This window comes from Pseudorca crassidens, chromosome 10, assembly GCF_039906515.1.
Source record: "Pseudorca crassidens isolate mPseCra1 chromosome 10, mPseCra1.hap1, whole genome shotgun sequence".
Lineage (NCBI taxonomy): Eukaryota > Metazoa > Chordata > Mammalia > Artiodactyla > Delphinidae > Pseudorca > Pseudorca crassidens.
The window spans coordinates 78,695,309-78,711,243 of NC_090305.1; the positions used below are offsets into that span (position 1 = coordinate 78,695,309).

Below are 15,935 nucleotides of genomic sequence, written 5' to 3' on the forward strand. Positions count from 1 at the left end.
ATGCTATTTCCATGGTGTATCTTTTTCCACCAATTTACTTTAAACTTAACTGTATCTTTATATTTAAAGTTTATCTTTTAACAGAAAATAGTTGTTTTTTTAATCCATCCTGATAAACTCTGATTTTTAATTAAAGTATTTAGTCCATTAACATTTAATATAATTAAATATGATTAGCATGATATGTTTGCATTTAGAGCTACAATTTCATTGTTTGCTTTCTGTTTGCCCCCTCTGTTTCTTGTTCTCTGTTTGTTCTTTCCTGCATTCTTTTGGGATCATTTTAAAGGTGTTTAGGATTCTACTTTAATTTATCTACTGGATTTTTAGTGATAGCTCTAAGCAGTAAAATATACATTCTTGACCTTTCACAGTCTACTGAGAGTTCACTTCATACCACCTCATATAAAATCGAAAACCATGCAACTGTATAAGTCCATTTACTATGCACCCCCCTCATTATTTATGCTATAATTGTCTTATGTATGACATCTACACACAGCACATTATAAGCACCACAAGGCAGTGTTATGATTTGGCTTTAAAAAGTTCTGTGTATTTTAAAGACACTGAGATGAAAAAAATACTCTTTTATATTTACAATCTCTGACATTCTTCATTCCTTCCTGAAGATTTAAGATTCCATCTGGTGTTATCTCACTTCAGCCTGAATAACTTCCTTTAGCATTTCTTGTGATGTAGGTCTGCTGGCAATGAAGTCTCTTAGTTTACTTTTATCTGAAAATGTCTTTAATTAGCCTTCATTCTCAAAGGATATTTTCACTATATATAGATTTCTGGGTTAACAGGGTTTTTTTTCCTCTCTTCAAAAATATCATTTTAGTTTTTCTAGACTCTGTAGTTTCTGACGAGAAGGTAGTGCTAATTTAAAGCACTGTTTCCTGGAAGGTAACCTGCCATTTTTCTCTGGCTATTATCAAAATTTTCTCCTTATTGTTGGTGTCCAGCGGTCTGAATACGATGTGCACAGGCATAGTTTTCTTCAAATTTATCCTGTTTGAGGTTCACTGACTTTCTTGATCTGCAAATGTATGTGTTTCATCAAATTTTTAAAAATTTGGCCATTATTTCTTCAAATATTTTTCTGTCCCATTCTCTTTCTTCTCTCCTTCTGAGACTCCAATTACTTGTATATTAGACATTTTTACTTATGTCACACAGGCCCCTGAGGCTCTTTTCATTTTTTTCTGTTCAGTTTTTTAAATCTTTTTTCTTTCTGTTCTTCAGAAAGAAAATTTCGACTGCTCTATCTTTAGGTTCACTGACACCTTCTTCTGTTACTTCCAATGGATGTGAGCTCACTCAGTGAATTTTTATTTCAAATATTGTATTTTTCAGTTCTGGAATTGCCATTTGGTTCTTTTCTGTAGTTTCTATTTACTACGTTTTTACTCATTATGAGTGTATCTTTCTGTCTTCATTGAGTATGGTTTTAATAGCTGCTTTAAAATCTTGGCTAATTTCCACCTTTGGGTCATCTTGGAATTAGTCTCAGACTAATGCCTTTTCTCTTCAGAAGGGGTCGCATTTTCTTGGTTCTTCATATGTTATTTAACTCAGGGTTGTATCATGGGAATGTATGAATGTGAATATTATGGAGTAAAGACTCTAAAATCTGTTAGACTTCTTTGAAGAGCACTGATTTATTTGTTTTAGCAGGCAATTAATTCGGTTATACACAAATTGAAAACTATCTCTTGGGTGGCAGCTCGAATCTCAATTCAGTTCTTTCATCTTTAGCTGTGCTACTTTATATCTGCTCCACGTGTTCGTGGTTAAGGGGTCAGTCAAAACTTTGGGTACTATATATACATTGAATTGGGAGCCTCCCCTGTCTTCCTCTCTCCTTTCCAGAATTCTAGCTTCATTTTCCAGTGGCTGTGGTTGCCCTGAACCCTGTTCTTTGGATCATCAAACCAAAAAGAATGTGGTTTATCTACTGGAATTAGTCACCCCAGGTGACATTAATTAACCTCAACATGTCCTCAGTGGAAAAGCTGTAAAATGGGGAACTCACTCTGCACTGGGCCCTGCTTCCAAGTGTTGAATCTCAATTCCCTTTCAGAATCTACCTGCTTATTTTCACTCTCTAGGGCTTTCAGGTAATATTTCCCCCATACTTTATAGTTGCTATCTGTGAAAATGCCAGGTTCAGTAGAGTTCACTTAGCCATCCTAGAAATGGAAACAAGTAAAAACATATAGGAAATATTCCTTTGCATTTAGCAGTTTCTCTCCTCAAAATACTTAACCTCCATTCATTACTTCACCTAGTGATATTGGGTTTTGGTTTTAACTAGAAACGTAAGTCACACTCAGAGCTTCCTTGATCATCCTGCCAAATACATGAGAAGACTTGGAATGAAAGTACAGCATAAAGTCAAATGATAAAATATAAAACATCAATCAGATCTGACTCTTACACTGGCAGCATGTAATCTCAAAGCAATGAGGCTTGTACAGGATCATGACTACCAAAGATTATCTACATGGTACTTTGCCACGTTATTTATTTTACCTTAGTTTTTTGGTCTCAGATATCTCTATATCTTGCCTCATTGAAAACTGCAATAGGTAATATCCTAAGAGAAACAGAATATTGAAAATGATATCCTAAACACCAATACAGAATTCATAAGTGCACATTTCCTGCTGATAATAGTTCTTATCATTTTTTGAGAGTTTCTGTACACCAGGTATCTTGCTAATCATTTTATAAAAATTGTCATTTAATCCTTTACAACCATTCTATGAGGTAGTTCCTATAATTAGCCTCATATTACGGAGGAAGACACCACAGCTCAGAGAGGTTAAGTGAGTTAACTGAGATCACACAGCAAATAGCAGAAATCTGAGTCAGTCTTTTTAAAGAAAAGAAACAGCAAAGTGTGGGACTTTGGAATCAACAAGCACATGCCTTTTACTATGAGGAGAGAAAAGAGAAGTGTTTCTAAGCAAAGAGAAATAAGTGGAGATCTTAAAACTCAAAGTTATAGCCTATAATTCCTCCTTCCGCTAATTATTAATATTAAAATGCCCCTCTTTCAGGTATATATATTTCATATTGACACGTTTCATGTTAAAAAGAGTCTTGCTTCAGGGCTCAAAAACACTAAACAGAAGCATAACATAAGGATCGAACAATTCCATGCAAAGCTCATAGTAAAGAAACACGTAACACCAGGGTTCCATTTCAGCTCATTTCATTTACTATCCTTAAACCTTCTGCATCTTCCAGAAAAACACTCTAGACGGGAAGGTGATTCACCAGAAAGAAATCAGGCACATTAAGAAGTGAAGATGCCTGACTCATCCCTCCATAATCTGCATTTGGTGAGTATTTCTAGAAAATATAGCAATGTGTCACAGTCCTACAAATGTGAGGGGCAGTCTTTTGCATAAATCCATGAGTTTCAAGCAACTATGGAACGAGAGAGAATAGAAAACAGGGCCAAGAGTAAGTAAGCAGACAATGTAAAGTGGAAACAGGAGACTGGGTCTTGACTGAAAGCATACAAAATCTTTGTGTTCTGACACATGGTGCTATTCAATATTTATATTTATTACACATGCTAAATTGTCTGTTGAGATCTCGGAATGGGAGATACTATGAGGGAAGTAAAGATGAGAACGGGTGAGAGAAAAGAAGAGGGGTATACACAAATGAGTTCTAGGGAGGGATTAAATGAACACTGTCCACTGACATCATCAAAACTGGGGAAGTTTTGCCACATTAGCACATTCCCTTCTTTTATTGCTATTTTTTTTTTAATGTATATTAAACTTATCCAGTTAAACCATCCAAAGACATACAAAGAAGAGTAATTATTTTGCCTTATCCTCAGGCCTTGTTATAAGATTTATTCTTCACTGTCCCAGCGAATTCCACTAGGATTTCCTCTGACCAAGAACAATCCCTTTCTATTTCAGGAGGTATGTTTCATATCAGTGTGTCCTCCTGCTACTACTAACGTCATTTCATCTCCACGATCATTCTCAAAACCATGCAAAGCGTAACAACTTGTCTTTGCAACCGCTTAACCTTACTTTTTATACATAAAAATTATTAAATATGTGTAACTGTCTGGTGGAAGGGAGAATAATATAATAGCATGTCAATCAGGTAACGGTAAAGCTACATTTCATGAAAGGGAAGGTAATGCTTTCTCCAGAAAGTGAAGTTATCACTCCTTTATTTAACTGACATAATATTTATACCCCAAGTTTTAAATGGCAGCTACAAATAGAAGTCAGGAGAGGGTAAATTCTCCAAGAAAATTGAGCCCCCAAATTATACCATTTTAAGAGTTCTATTTTATATGTACATAGAAATCTTCCTATTATTATAAGGATACCCGTAGTAGGTCAGTTATACCTAACTCTACGAAAAATTTTTAAATTAAGTAAACTCTACCTTTCTGAATACTGTTACCTCCTCAGAGCGCTCAACAGCAGGGTGCATGGAGTTTTACAGAGGGTCTTGGCAAGCAGGCAGTCCTGGGATACCTACACCATAAACAAGAAATTCAGATGATCATTTCCGCAGTGATCTAGATGGCTTATAGTACAACTTCATTAGGGACATTCACCGTGAAAACTGAGCTAGTATGACAGCATTGGTACTGTTAAAAGGGTAGAATAAAGGCACATGTGCAAATTCTAAGTATTGTCATTACTCTGCACAAGAGAGATCACGATTCAAGAGTGGCTTAAGTGACTCCTACAAGATCACATAAAGTAAGGAGCAGAATGGTGCTTTCACATTCCATCTTCCCATTTCTAGTCCTGGGCTGTTCTGGCTGCATTATTATTTGCCCTTCCTCAGAGCCAGCCAGTCCTGGAACAAGGGTTTTCCATTTTGCATAAAGATGAGGCCAACCCAGAAGTCGGTAGGAAGAGTACTTCTCTGGTTTTGTGGCGGCCTATACCGAAGCATCTGTCTGAAAGGTATTTTATGGGTCAATCTACTTCCTTTCCTTTGAAACCTTGGTGTCCATGAGAATCTGAGGGAAACTGACAGTGGAAGAAATAAGGGTTTTTGGTCCTACTGACCTGAGTTTGAATTCTAGTAATACATTTACCATCTCTGTGTCTTATACAGCTGCTGAACTTCACTGAGCCTCACTTTTCACTTCTGTCAAATGGGCATAATAATATATGAAGGGTATATCTATCGAGAGAGTAATTTTTTTTTAATTTATTTATTTTATTTATTTATTTTTCGCTGTGTTGGGTCTTCATTGCTGCACGCTGGTTTTCTCTAGCTGTGGAGAGCAGGGGCTACGCTTCGTTGCAATGCACAGGCTTCTCATTACGGTGGCTTCTCTTATTGTGGAGCACGGGCTCTAGGGCACCCGGGCTTCAGCAGATGTGGCGCATGGGCTCCGTAGTTGTGGCTTGCGGGCTCTAGAGCGCAGGCTCAGTAGCTGTGGCGCATGGGCTTAGTTGTTCCCCAGCACGTGGGATCTTCCCAGACCAGGGCTCGAACCCATGTCCCCAGCATTAGTAGGCAGATCCTTAACCACTGCTCCACCAGGGAAGCCCCGAGAGAGTAATTTTTTTAAATGAGGATAAAACATCAGATAGCACAGGGGACAGGGAGAAGTGGGCAGTCATCTGCTGCATATTTTGAAAGAGGATCCGAAAGGATCGGCAATGGACTGAGGGGAGAAAGATAACGCCTAATTCCTTGATAATACGTAGAATTAAATTAGAAACCATAACAATTTAACTTACTTATCATCAGAAGCAGTAATCTTCTCAAATGCCTGACCAGACAAAGATAGTGGCAACGTACGTAACAGAGAATAAGTAACCAGAATGTATAAGGAACTCCAAAAATCAAGAACAAAGATGAACAAACATATAGAAAAAAATGGTGGTTCAAAGAAGAAATCTCAATGGACAAAGAGGGTAAAAAAAAGAAGCTCAGACTCACTAGAGGAAAACACATATTAAAATAATGGAATTCCATTTTTCTTTTACTAGAATAGTAAACATGGAGAAGACAGACAAAATTCAGTGTTGTCCAAGAGGTATTAAAAAATAGCATAATATTCTAGCTTACTTCTGGCCGAATCATGAATTGGTATCATCCTGGTGAGCAATTTTGTTATATTTATCAAAAGTAATACTACATATATCCTACAGCTTACTGATTCTCATTGCAGGGTATACTAGGCTCAAGCAATATGGACACAAGGAGACATATACTAAAAAGATTATTGCAGTGTTTTTTTGTTTTTGTATAGCAAAACTTGGAAATGACCTAAAAGTTGCATTGGAAAGGGAATAGGCAAATAAAATGTGCTACATTTATAGGATGGAATATTATGCAGCTGTTAAAATCAACTGATTTTATAGGCATCAATACAGATAAATTTCATAAATACTGTTACATTAAAAAAGCAACAAGAAGGAAAGATTTAAACATAAAATATTTAAACAAAATAGTATATATTGGTTGTTGGTATATATGTGTGTGTACATAAAAATATAAACAATACACTAGTTAAATATTACATCCTAAATTTATGGTAGGGAATTTCCAGCAGGAGGTACAGGCAGCTGAGAGAGTGAAGGGTGGAAGGAAAACAGGATATGGTAGTTAAAAGAGAATTTAGTTTCATCAATAATTTCTTTAAAAAGAAACAAACACACAAACCAGAAGTAAATCTGACTAGACATAAACAGATGCTCCTTTTTAGATAGTAGAAATACAGATGCTTATTATACTACCTTTTGTGCTTGTCTGTATCTTTAAATTTTTCTCAAAATAAAGGAAGTAAGAAAAAAGGGAGGGAGGATAGAAGGGAGGGAGAGAGGGATGGAGGGAGGGAGGGAGGAAAGGAGGAAGTAAGCTAGCTCATCATCAGTTCCAGTGTGCACTTAAACTGGTCACAGATGGTTGGTTTCTTTAAGGATGGATCTCAAAACTGTTTTCATAATCAGTGAGAAGGATAGCGATTCCTCCCAGGTTGGCTCAGCTCGGAGGACTGAATTTAAGTTCAGCCAGCAGAGGGAACCATCTGTCATCTGGAAAGACACTCAGCCCTCATCCAGGAGAACCCGTTCAGCACACACCAGTGCCTCTGGAACCAAGGGGAAGAGGGAACATGCACTTACAGACAAAGTAAACTGAGAGCACACCACGGACATCTTTTCAACCTTTCTAAAAGGTTCGTTATAATTTTACAGAATCAAGGGAACAATACGCTTGATTAGTTCTTCAGCTGACTTAACAATTTTGCTTTTTCTGTTTCTCTCCTTGAAGCAAGTTTGCCATTAACCTTATATGTTCTAGGGCTTGAGATTAGATTCTTTCCCCTCCAAAAGAGAATTTTTGCTTTAAAATAAAAGTTAGCTTTAAGATAATTCATTTTTGCCAGTAATACCAAAAGACGCTTGTTGAGTGAGGAGGTCATTCTTTAAGGAGGCTAGAATTGTAAAGAATGTTCCGTCTCTTCCTGGAGGGAGAATCTGTGGAGGAAAAAAGCTTGCAGGAAAGTTCAGTAATCATGAAGTAAAAGCCCCAAAACACTTCCTCCTGGGCCAATACTGTGTTTAAAAATGCCTTCTCTGTACACTTCCTTGAGAGACCTTAAGGCCTTGAAGAAGCAGTTAGTTAAACCCTTAAAGGAAAATCTGGCAATCCCCCTATCTTTACATAATGCAGCCAGGAGGCAAAGGGCACCAATTCAAGGCCGGATATGCCTCAAGTGCTTCGCCCCATCACAGCCCTGATATTTAAATTTCATCCTTTTATGTGTGTCATCCTACAGATGGGATTTGGGTTGGTTTCTAACAATAAAACAAACAAGGTAGAAAGGGAATGTTATGAATAAGTTACCAATGTAAATGTGCTATTTTGTGCCTTTGAATTTGGATGATGATAAACATGATTCTGCACATGGAAATTAGACTTTTCAGAACTGCTACACAGAATCATTTAATTTGTCTGAGTAAGTACTTAGAATAACGTGGCTGCTCTGCACTGCAAAAAACATTGGACTTTCAAATGAACAATGAAATATGTGATAACTCCTTATAAAAGGAACTGCAGCAAAGGACATTCAGTAACAGATCCTTTTGAGATACTAAAACAAAAGAAGTTGGATTTAACATGAGACCTGAAGGGTGAGAAGGAGGTAAAGAAGGGCTAGAGGATGGCCTTCTGGGGAGAGAGAATACAACATTCAAAGGCAGAGTATATAGTGTCTTCATTGTTATTGAAAGTCGGTGCAAATTGTCCAATGAATAGACCATTTTAATTGAACAACTATGTATCCAATACCTACTATGCACCAGGCACTGTGCTGAGCCCTGGGACATAACAGTAAGCAAGACAGATATGAATCCATGCCCTCAATCTTTCCTCCCGATACTTATTCCTGTTTGAAAACTGCACTGAAGTCAACATTCGCTTTGTAAACCAGTAAATTCCACCTTCAGTTTTGATCCCAAAGAGTCTACTAGCATGGAGAAACTGTAATGCTTTCTCTGGTGACAAAGAAGGCTACATAAGCTAGTAATTCCCATTCTGCCTTAGGGATCAGGAAACCTACAACCAAATTTAGTTCTCTCACTCCATGGACCTACCAACTTATACTAGTAAAGATGGTCACATTTCTGTCTTATGCTTGTTTTAGTACTTGCACACTACCTTTGATTCAGTAAACAGCCTCAAATTCTTTGGGAAGTTGGTAAAAGAGGCAGAGGAAGGGAAAGTAAAAGAGGAAAATAAGGGAGTTTCTTGAGGTCCAAAGTGCCTTTTGCAGTTTTCACAGCACCTTACACAGATGCTGAATGGAAAGCACTTAATAACTTTGCATTGATGAATGGATCAATGATGAATACAAAGCTTTCCTGGCTCAACTTGGGTTCCATTATGGGGGATGGGAGGAAGTGAAACTTACTTCTCTCTAATCTCCAGTTTGAAAGGGAAAGCTCAAAACAGTAGCTGAAAAGTTTAGCATGATTGCCACTGTGAAGCAGCTCAATAACCAAACAGAAGAGCCATGGTGACCACGAGAAGAGAGGGGTCAGAGAATTTTAAGGTATCCTTAGAGATTTATTTCAGGCAATGAGGTCCTTGTAATATAGAACATTACTCTCTCCTACTCTAGTGCTAGTCAAAACAAGAGAAATGTCATAGTTTAAACTGATGTCGAAGTAACAGGGAAAAATGTTAAGGTTCTTTATGACAAAATGGAAATATATTTGCAATTCTATTTCCTGATGTTCTCTCACTTATTTTGGGGGAAAAAACTGTTAGTCCTTTTGCTTTAAAACTCCCCATTGGCAAAATTAAACTATAATCTATCTGGTTAACTCCAGGAAGAGGAGGAATAAATTTAAAAGAGTTTAGAAGACACCCACTTTATCAATATCAGAGCACTGTGGAGTTCAGTCTTTTTCATAGCTAAATCCATCCCATTCACACAAGAAAACAACAAATGTTGCATTCAAGGAGGTATTAATACATCTCATCCCTGTTGTTAGCTCAACATATTAATGAGACTTTCTGAATTCATCTCTGATCACAAACTGTCTGTTGATGTGATATAACTGCAGTAAATAGTGTACAGCTTGCTTCAAGTAGCTAGCTAGGACCAGTTTCACGATGCTTCAGTTCTTTGACAGGTAGAAAATTAAATCATTTCTGTATTCACCTAAGATTAAATCATTTCTGTATGCTCCTAAAACTGAATCATTTCTATATTACTCAGAAACTCTTCAATACTAACAAGTACATCACTTCCCCAACTAGTTGATAAACTGAAAAGAAAATATTATTATGGGATGGTACTTGAGAAAATAGTTAAAAGGGGAAACTCAGAAAACAAGCTTGTGAAGATGTATGATGAGGAGATTCTCAAAACGGCAAGGTGAGGGAAAGAAGGAGTTGTAGCTGAATAATGTATGTTTTTAAAAGGTAAGCTATTCCTTAAAGCAATTACCAAAACGTGAGAGTTCCTTTCATGGTTCTCAACCTTATACTCTGAAAGGGAACTTCTTATAATGCAAGACTAAGACAGCCAATTACTTCAGCACCAAGCTACATCCTAAATCTCTGGACTTGGCAGTTCAAAAAAACTCTTGGAAAGTGTTCTTATAAAATCTTCACTAACAGCTCTGACTTTATAAATGTAGATTCTAAAAGGATGAATGAAAACTAACCAATTAGATAGCAAAGTAGAGAAGAGAGAGCACTGAATAAAAGACCTACCAGAGTTTCAGTTATACGTCCACGACTAACTAGCTCTGAGACTTAGATCATATTTATAATAAAAATCATAATCATGAGAAATTAATAATCACACAGCACATAGTGTGCCAAGAGCTTCCCATACATTATCTAATGTAATCCTTATTAGAACCTGAGAAACTTTCATGGAGTTGAGTAGCTTGTCCAAGACCACCCAGCTGCTTTGAGTGGTGGGATCAGGATTCGAACACAAGCCTCTCCAACCCCAGAGCCCAGCCTTTAACGATCCATTCTGCAGACAAGTTCAGTAACTGTCTAAGATGATATAAAAGGCTTCTATCAGCAATGAGGTACTAAAATTTATGAGGCAAGATAGGATAATGGAAAAAGCTCAGATTTTGAAGTGACTTGTAGCCCAGGAGAGCAGCTTCTCTCTAAGCCTTGGATTCTCAGATAACACTATTTACTTTACAGGCTGTCCTAAGGATTAGAGACAATACTAGAGCTACTAGCCCACAGTAATAATAATGATAGCTAACATTAACACAATGTTTACTATGTGTCAGGGACTAAGCCTTTTTCACACAGTAAATCATGCAGTCACAATGACTTAAAGAATACTATTATTTTTATTCCTGTTTTACAGATGTGGAAACTGAGGCAAAGACAGTTACCAGACCTAAATCACAGTTACTAAACTGCAGATCTGGGATTCCAATCCAGACAGAATGACTCACTCAACGAATCAGACATATTGCATATTGGACACATACTGATATATGAAGGACCTCTGCTGTTTCCCAAAATCTGTGTTAATCTCACCCAGAGTTCAAGATAAATTCAGAAGAGAACAATCCACATGGACATCCAGATGGTCTGCCTATTTCTGGCAGTCAGCCAATTATACTTAAAAAAGAAAACAAAACAAAACGAAAAACCCCTTGACTTCAAATAGGAACTAGCTAGAGAGTGACACATTACATGTATCATAGATATGTATACACATATATGGCTAAGCTTTTCTTTGTTCTGTTTCCGGGCTGATTGTTCCCTTCATGTTGATACCCTGTTGCTTTCGTTTTACTTATAAAACCACCAAAGCTCCATAAAAGTTACTTTTCTGCTTTCAACCTGGGAGAAATTCAGTCTCTTAATCTTCTAAAACATTATTTTAATAACATATTTTATTTAACCTAGTATATACAAATATTATTTCAACATGTAAGTAATAAAAATTAAGATATTTTACATGTTTTATATGAAGTACAATATTCAAAAATCTTAATAGGTTTTACATATACAGCCCATCTCAAGTCAGACAAGCTATGTTTCAATGTTCAGTAGCCACAGGTTGCTAGTGGCTACCTACCATAGTGGACAACACAGGCCTAGAGTGACTGGCTTCCTGGCTCATATTTCTAGGTCTCTTTTCTTGCGCTGGTCAAAGTCCCCAGAAAAGTGTCTTTCAATCTCGTGCCTAGCTGCCATTGTTCTGGGATTTAAGTGTGGGAAAGAGTGGAAGCCCCATTATGCAGACTTTCACTTAATCCTCCTGTTTTCATCACCATAGCTCTGTCCTCAGCTATGCCCAGTGACCCCAGTCACAGATCCTGTGCTTCACCCCCCTCCAGCCTTCATTCTGGGGAGTGGAGGAAGGGTGAGAGGGACAGCTCCCAGGCTATGTAGGTTAGGCAACGACTCTGGTGATCTAATATTATTTACTGTTTTTCAACATTCTTTTCATATTCCTTTACTCTCACTTTCATAGATTTATAATGCCACTAATTCCTTAGATTTCACATTTTTTTCCTTCTAAATCAGTCTCTGGCCCTTTAAGGCAGCTTCTACAATTACACTGTTATCTTCCCAATTCTTTTTGTTCACGTGTCCCCCCTTTTTAATTAAACTTCTTATTTTGAGATAATGTTGTTAGAAAAAAATACAGAGAGATTCCATGTACCCTTTACCCAATTTCTCCCAATGGTAACATCTTACAAGTCTACAGTACAATAGCACAAGCAGAATACTGACTTTGATACACTCAAGATACAGAATATTTTCATCACCATAGAGATCCGCCTACCGCCCTTCTATAGCCACACCCATCACCCTCCCACCTCACACTACCTTAACCCTTGACAACCACAAATCTGTTCTTCATTTATATAATTATGTCACTTTAAGAACGCTATATAGGGCTTTCCTGGTGGTGCAGTGGTTAAGAATCTGCCTGCCAATGCAGCGGACACGGGTTTGAGGACCGGTCCGGGAAGATCCCACATGCTACGGAGCAATGAAGCCCGTGCACCACAACTACTGAGCCTGTGCTCTGAAGCCCGTGAGCCACAACTACTGAGCCCACATGCCACAATTACTGAAACCCGTGTGCCCTAGAGCCCATGCTCCGCAACAAGAGAAGCCACCACAATGAGAAGCCCGCACACCGCAACATAGAGCAGCCCCCGCTTGCCACAACTAGAGAAACTCCACGTGCATCAGTGAAGACCCAACACAGACAAAAATAAATTTTTAAAAAAAGGAAGAAGGGCTTCCCTGGTGGTGCAGTGGTTGGGAGTCCGCCTGCCGATGCAGGGGACGCGGTCTGGGGGGTCCTCACATGCCGCGGAGCGGCTGGGCCCGTGGGCCATGGCCACTGGGCCTGCGGGTCCGGAGCCTGTGCTCCACGGTGGGAGAGTCCACGGCATTGAGAGGCCCGCGTACCGCAAAAAAAAAAAAGAAGAAAAATAAAGAATGCTATATAAATGGAATCATACAGTATGTAATCTTTGGGAACTGCCTTTTTTCTCCCATAGCCTAAATCTCTGAAGGTTCAGTCAAGTAGTTAGTTCCACGTTATCAATAGCTCATTGCTGAGTAGTGCTCTGTGGTTTGGATATACTACTGTTTCTTTAACCATTCACCCAGTACAGGTCACCTGTGTTGCTTCCAGTTTTTGGCTACTACAAATAAATCTACTATGAACATTCGTGCACAGCTTTTATGAGAACATAAATTTTCATTCCCTCAGGATAAATGCCCAGGAGTACAGTAAGTGAATGTTTAGTTTTATAAGAAGCTGCCAAACTATCTTCCAGGGTACGGGTACCATTTCACATTCCCACCGGCAATATATGAGTAATCCAGTTTCTCTGCATCCTCATTAGCATTTGGTGTTATCACTTTTTTTTTTAAGCCAGTCCAATAGGTATATGGTGACATATCTCTGTGGTTTTAATTTACATTTCCCTGGCAGCTAATAATATTGAACATATTTTGATGCACTTACTTGCCATCTATAAAACCTCTTCGGTGAAAGATCTCTTCATGACTTTTGTCTGTTTTCTAATTGGATTGCTTGGGGGGTTTTAACCATTATTTGAGAGGTCTATATATATTCTACATACTAGTCCTTTGTCAGATTTATGGTTTGTAAATATTTTCTCCCAGTCTGTATCTGTCTTTTCATTCTCTTATCAGGGTCTTTTAAAGAGCAAAAGTTTTAATTCTGATGATGTCTAATATATGATTTTTCTTCCTTTTATGAATTGTGTTTCAATGTCAAGTCTAAGAACTTTTTGCCTAGCCCTGGATCCCAAAGATTTTCTCTTATGTTTTCTTCTAAGAGTTTTATAGTTTCGTGTTTTACATTTAAGTCCACTATACATTTTGAGGTAACTTTTACATAAGGTATAAGACTTAATTTTAGGTTCATTTTTTGCTGATTACTCCAGGATCATTTTTGAAAAGGCTCTCTTTTTTTTCCCCCATTGAGGAATTTGTACATTTGTCAAAAATCAGTTGGGAATATTCATTGAGTCTGTTTTTTGGCTTCTCTATTCTGATCCACTGATATACATGTCTATCACTTCATGAACAGCCACATAGTAACTGTAAAATAAGCCTTAAAATCGGGTAGACTGATTCCTCCCACTTTATTCTTCTTTTCAACATTATTTTAGCTATTCTAGTTCCTTTGTCTTCATATAAATTTTAGAATAATCTTGTCCATATAAAAAATCATACTGGGATTTTGGTAAGAGCTGCATTAAATGTGTATATCAGTTTGGGGAAAATTGGTATCTTTACTATGCTGAGACTTCCAAATCACGAACATGGTATGTCTCTCCATTTGTTTAGATTTTCTTTGATTTCAGTCATCGGCATTATGTCACAGTGAGCATACAAGTTCTGTGAATGATTTATTAGATTTATACCTAAGTATTTCATAATTTTGAGCTACTGTAAATTGCATTTTTAATTACAGTGTCTACATGTTCATTGCTAGTATGCAGAAATACAATTGATTTTTTAAAATTGTCTTGTGTCCTACAACCTTGTGGAACTCACTTTTAAGAGGTTGTGTTTTTTTTTTTTAGATCACTTAAGGATTTTCTAAGTAGAAAATCATGTCATTAGCAATTGTGACAGTTTTCTTTCTTCCTTTCTATCTGTATGCCTTTTATTTCTTTTTATTGCCTTATTGCATTGACTAGAGCTTCCTGCACTATGTTGAATAGGAGTAGCAAGAATAGACATCCTTACCTTACTTCCCACACTTAGGGGGTAAGCATTGTTTTTCATCATTTTGTATAAATGTCAGATGAGGGTAATAAAAAAGAGGCTCTTCATCAAGTTGACGAAGTTCCCCTTATTCTTATTTTTCTGACAGTTTTTATCATAAATCAGTATTGAATTTTGTCAAATACTTTTTCTGCTTCAATTGATAAAATCATGTGATTTTTTTTCCCTCTTTAGTCTGTTATTATGGTGCATTACATTGATTGACTTTTTAATTTTGATCCAGTCTTGCATTCCTGGAATAGACCCCATTTGGTTACATGTATATCTCTTTTTTTTCCCCCTGAATTCTACTTGCTAATATTTTGTTAAGGATTTTTGTGTCTATATTGATGAAGTTATTCGTATACCATAGTTTTCTTTTTTGTATTGTTTGTGTCTGGCTTTGGTATCTGGGTAATACTAGTTTCATAAAAATGAATTGGGCAGTAGAAGTGTTCTCTTCTATTTCCTGGAAGAGTCTGTATAAAACTGGTGCTTATTCCTCATTAAATATTGGGTAGAATTCTCCAGTAAAATCATCTGGGCCTGGAAATATCGTTTTGGGGAATTTTAAAATTATGAGTTCAATTTCCTCAATAGTTATAATAGGGCTATTTAAATGATCTCTTTCAAATTTGGTGAATTGTGGCAGTTTCTTTTTCAAGGAAAGTGGATCTTTTTTTCTAAGTTGTCACATTTATGTGTATGAAGTTTTTCACAGCATTCCTTTATTATCCTTTTGATATCTGCAGGATCTATAGTACTATCCCCTGTTTCATTCCTGATATTGTTAATTTGTGTCTTTAGTCTTTTTTTCTTTATCAGTCTTCCTAGATGTTTGTCAATTTTTTTAACTTTTTCAAAGAACCAGCTACTTCTGCCTTCTTTTAATTAATGCTTGTATGGTACATCTCTTTCCATCATTTTACCTTCAGTCTGCCTCTACTATTATATTCAAAGTGAGTTTCTTAGTTTTCTTAGTGAGTGTCTAGTTAGGTCATGTTTTTTAAACAATTCTTTCACTCTTTACATGGTATATTTAGACCATTTAGCTTTAATGTGATTATTGGTATTTTAGGACTTAAACTACCACTTTATTTTTGTTTATTTTCTGTTTATTCTCCCTGGTTTGTATTTTTGTTTTCTTT

At 37.0% G+C, this 15,935-nt stretch overlaps 1 protein-coding gene across 38 annotated transcripts in view; it reads right to left on the bottom strand.

Moving 5' to 3' along the window:
• Positions 1-15,935, bottom strand: part of FHIT (fragile histidine triad diadenosine triphosphatase) — a 1,451,597-nt gene that overhangs the window by 1,025,879 nt on the left and 409,783 nt on the right. For 28 of the 38 annotated variants that reach the window (XM_067755027.1, XM_067755001.1, XM_067754998.1 and 25 more), the window contains one exon: positions 4,435-4,526. The exons of 5 other annotated variants lie outside the window; for them this stretch is intronic. Coding sequence is in view for 28 of the 33 variants with exons in the window: in XM_067755001.1 (XP_067611102.1) it covers positions 4,435-4,482 (48 nt within the window). In the remaining 5 variants the exon portion in view is untranslated. Of the gene's footprint in view, positions 1-2,538; positions 2,603-4,434; positions 4,527-15,935 lie in introns of those variants that run through there. 5 more of the 38 variants (XM_067755015.1, XM_067755016.1, XM_067755014.1 and 2 more) reach the window with 3 other exon arrangements.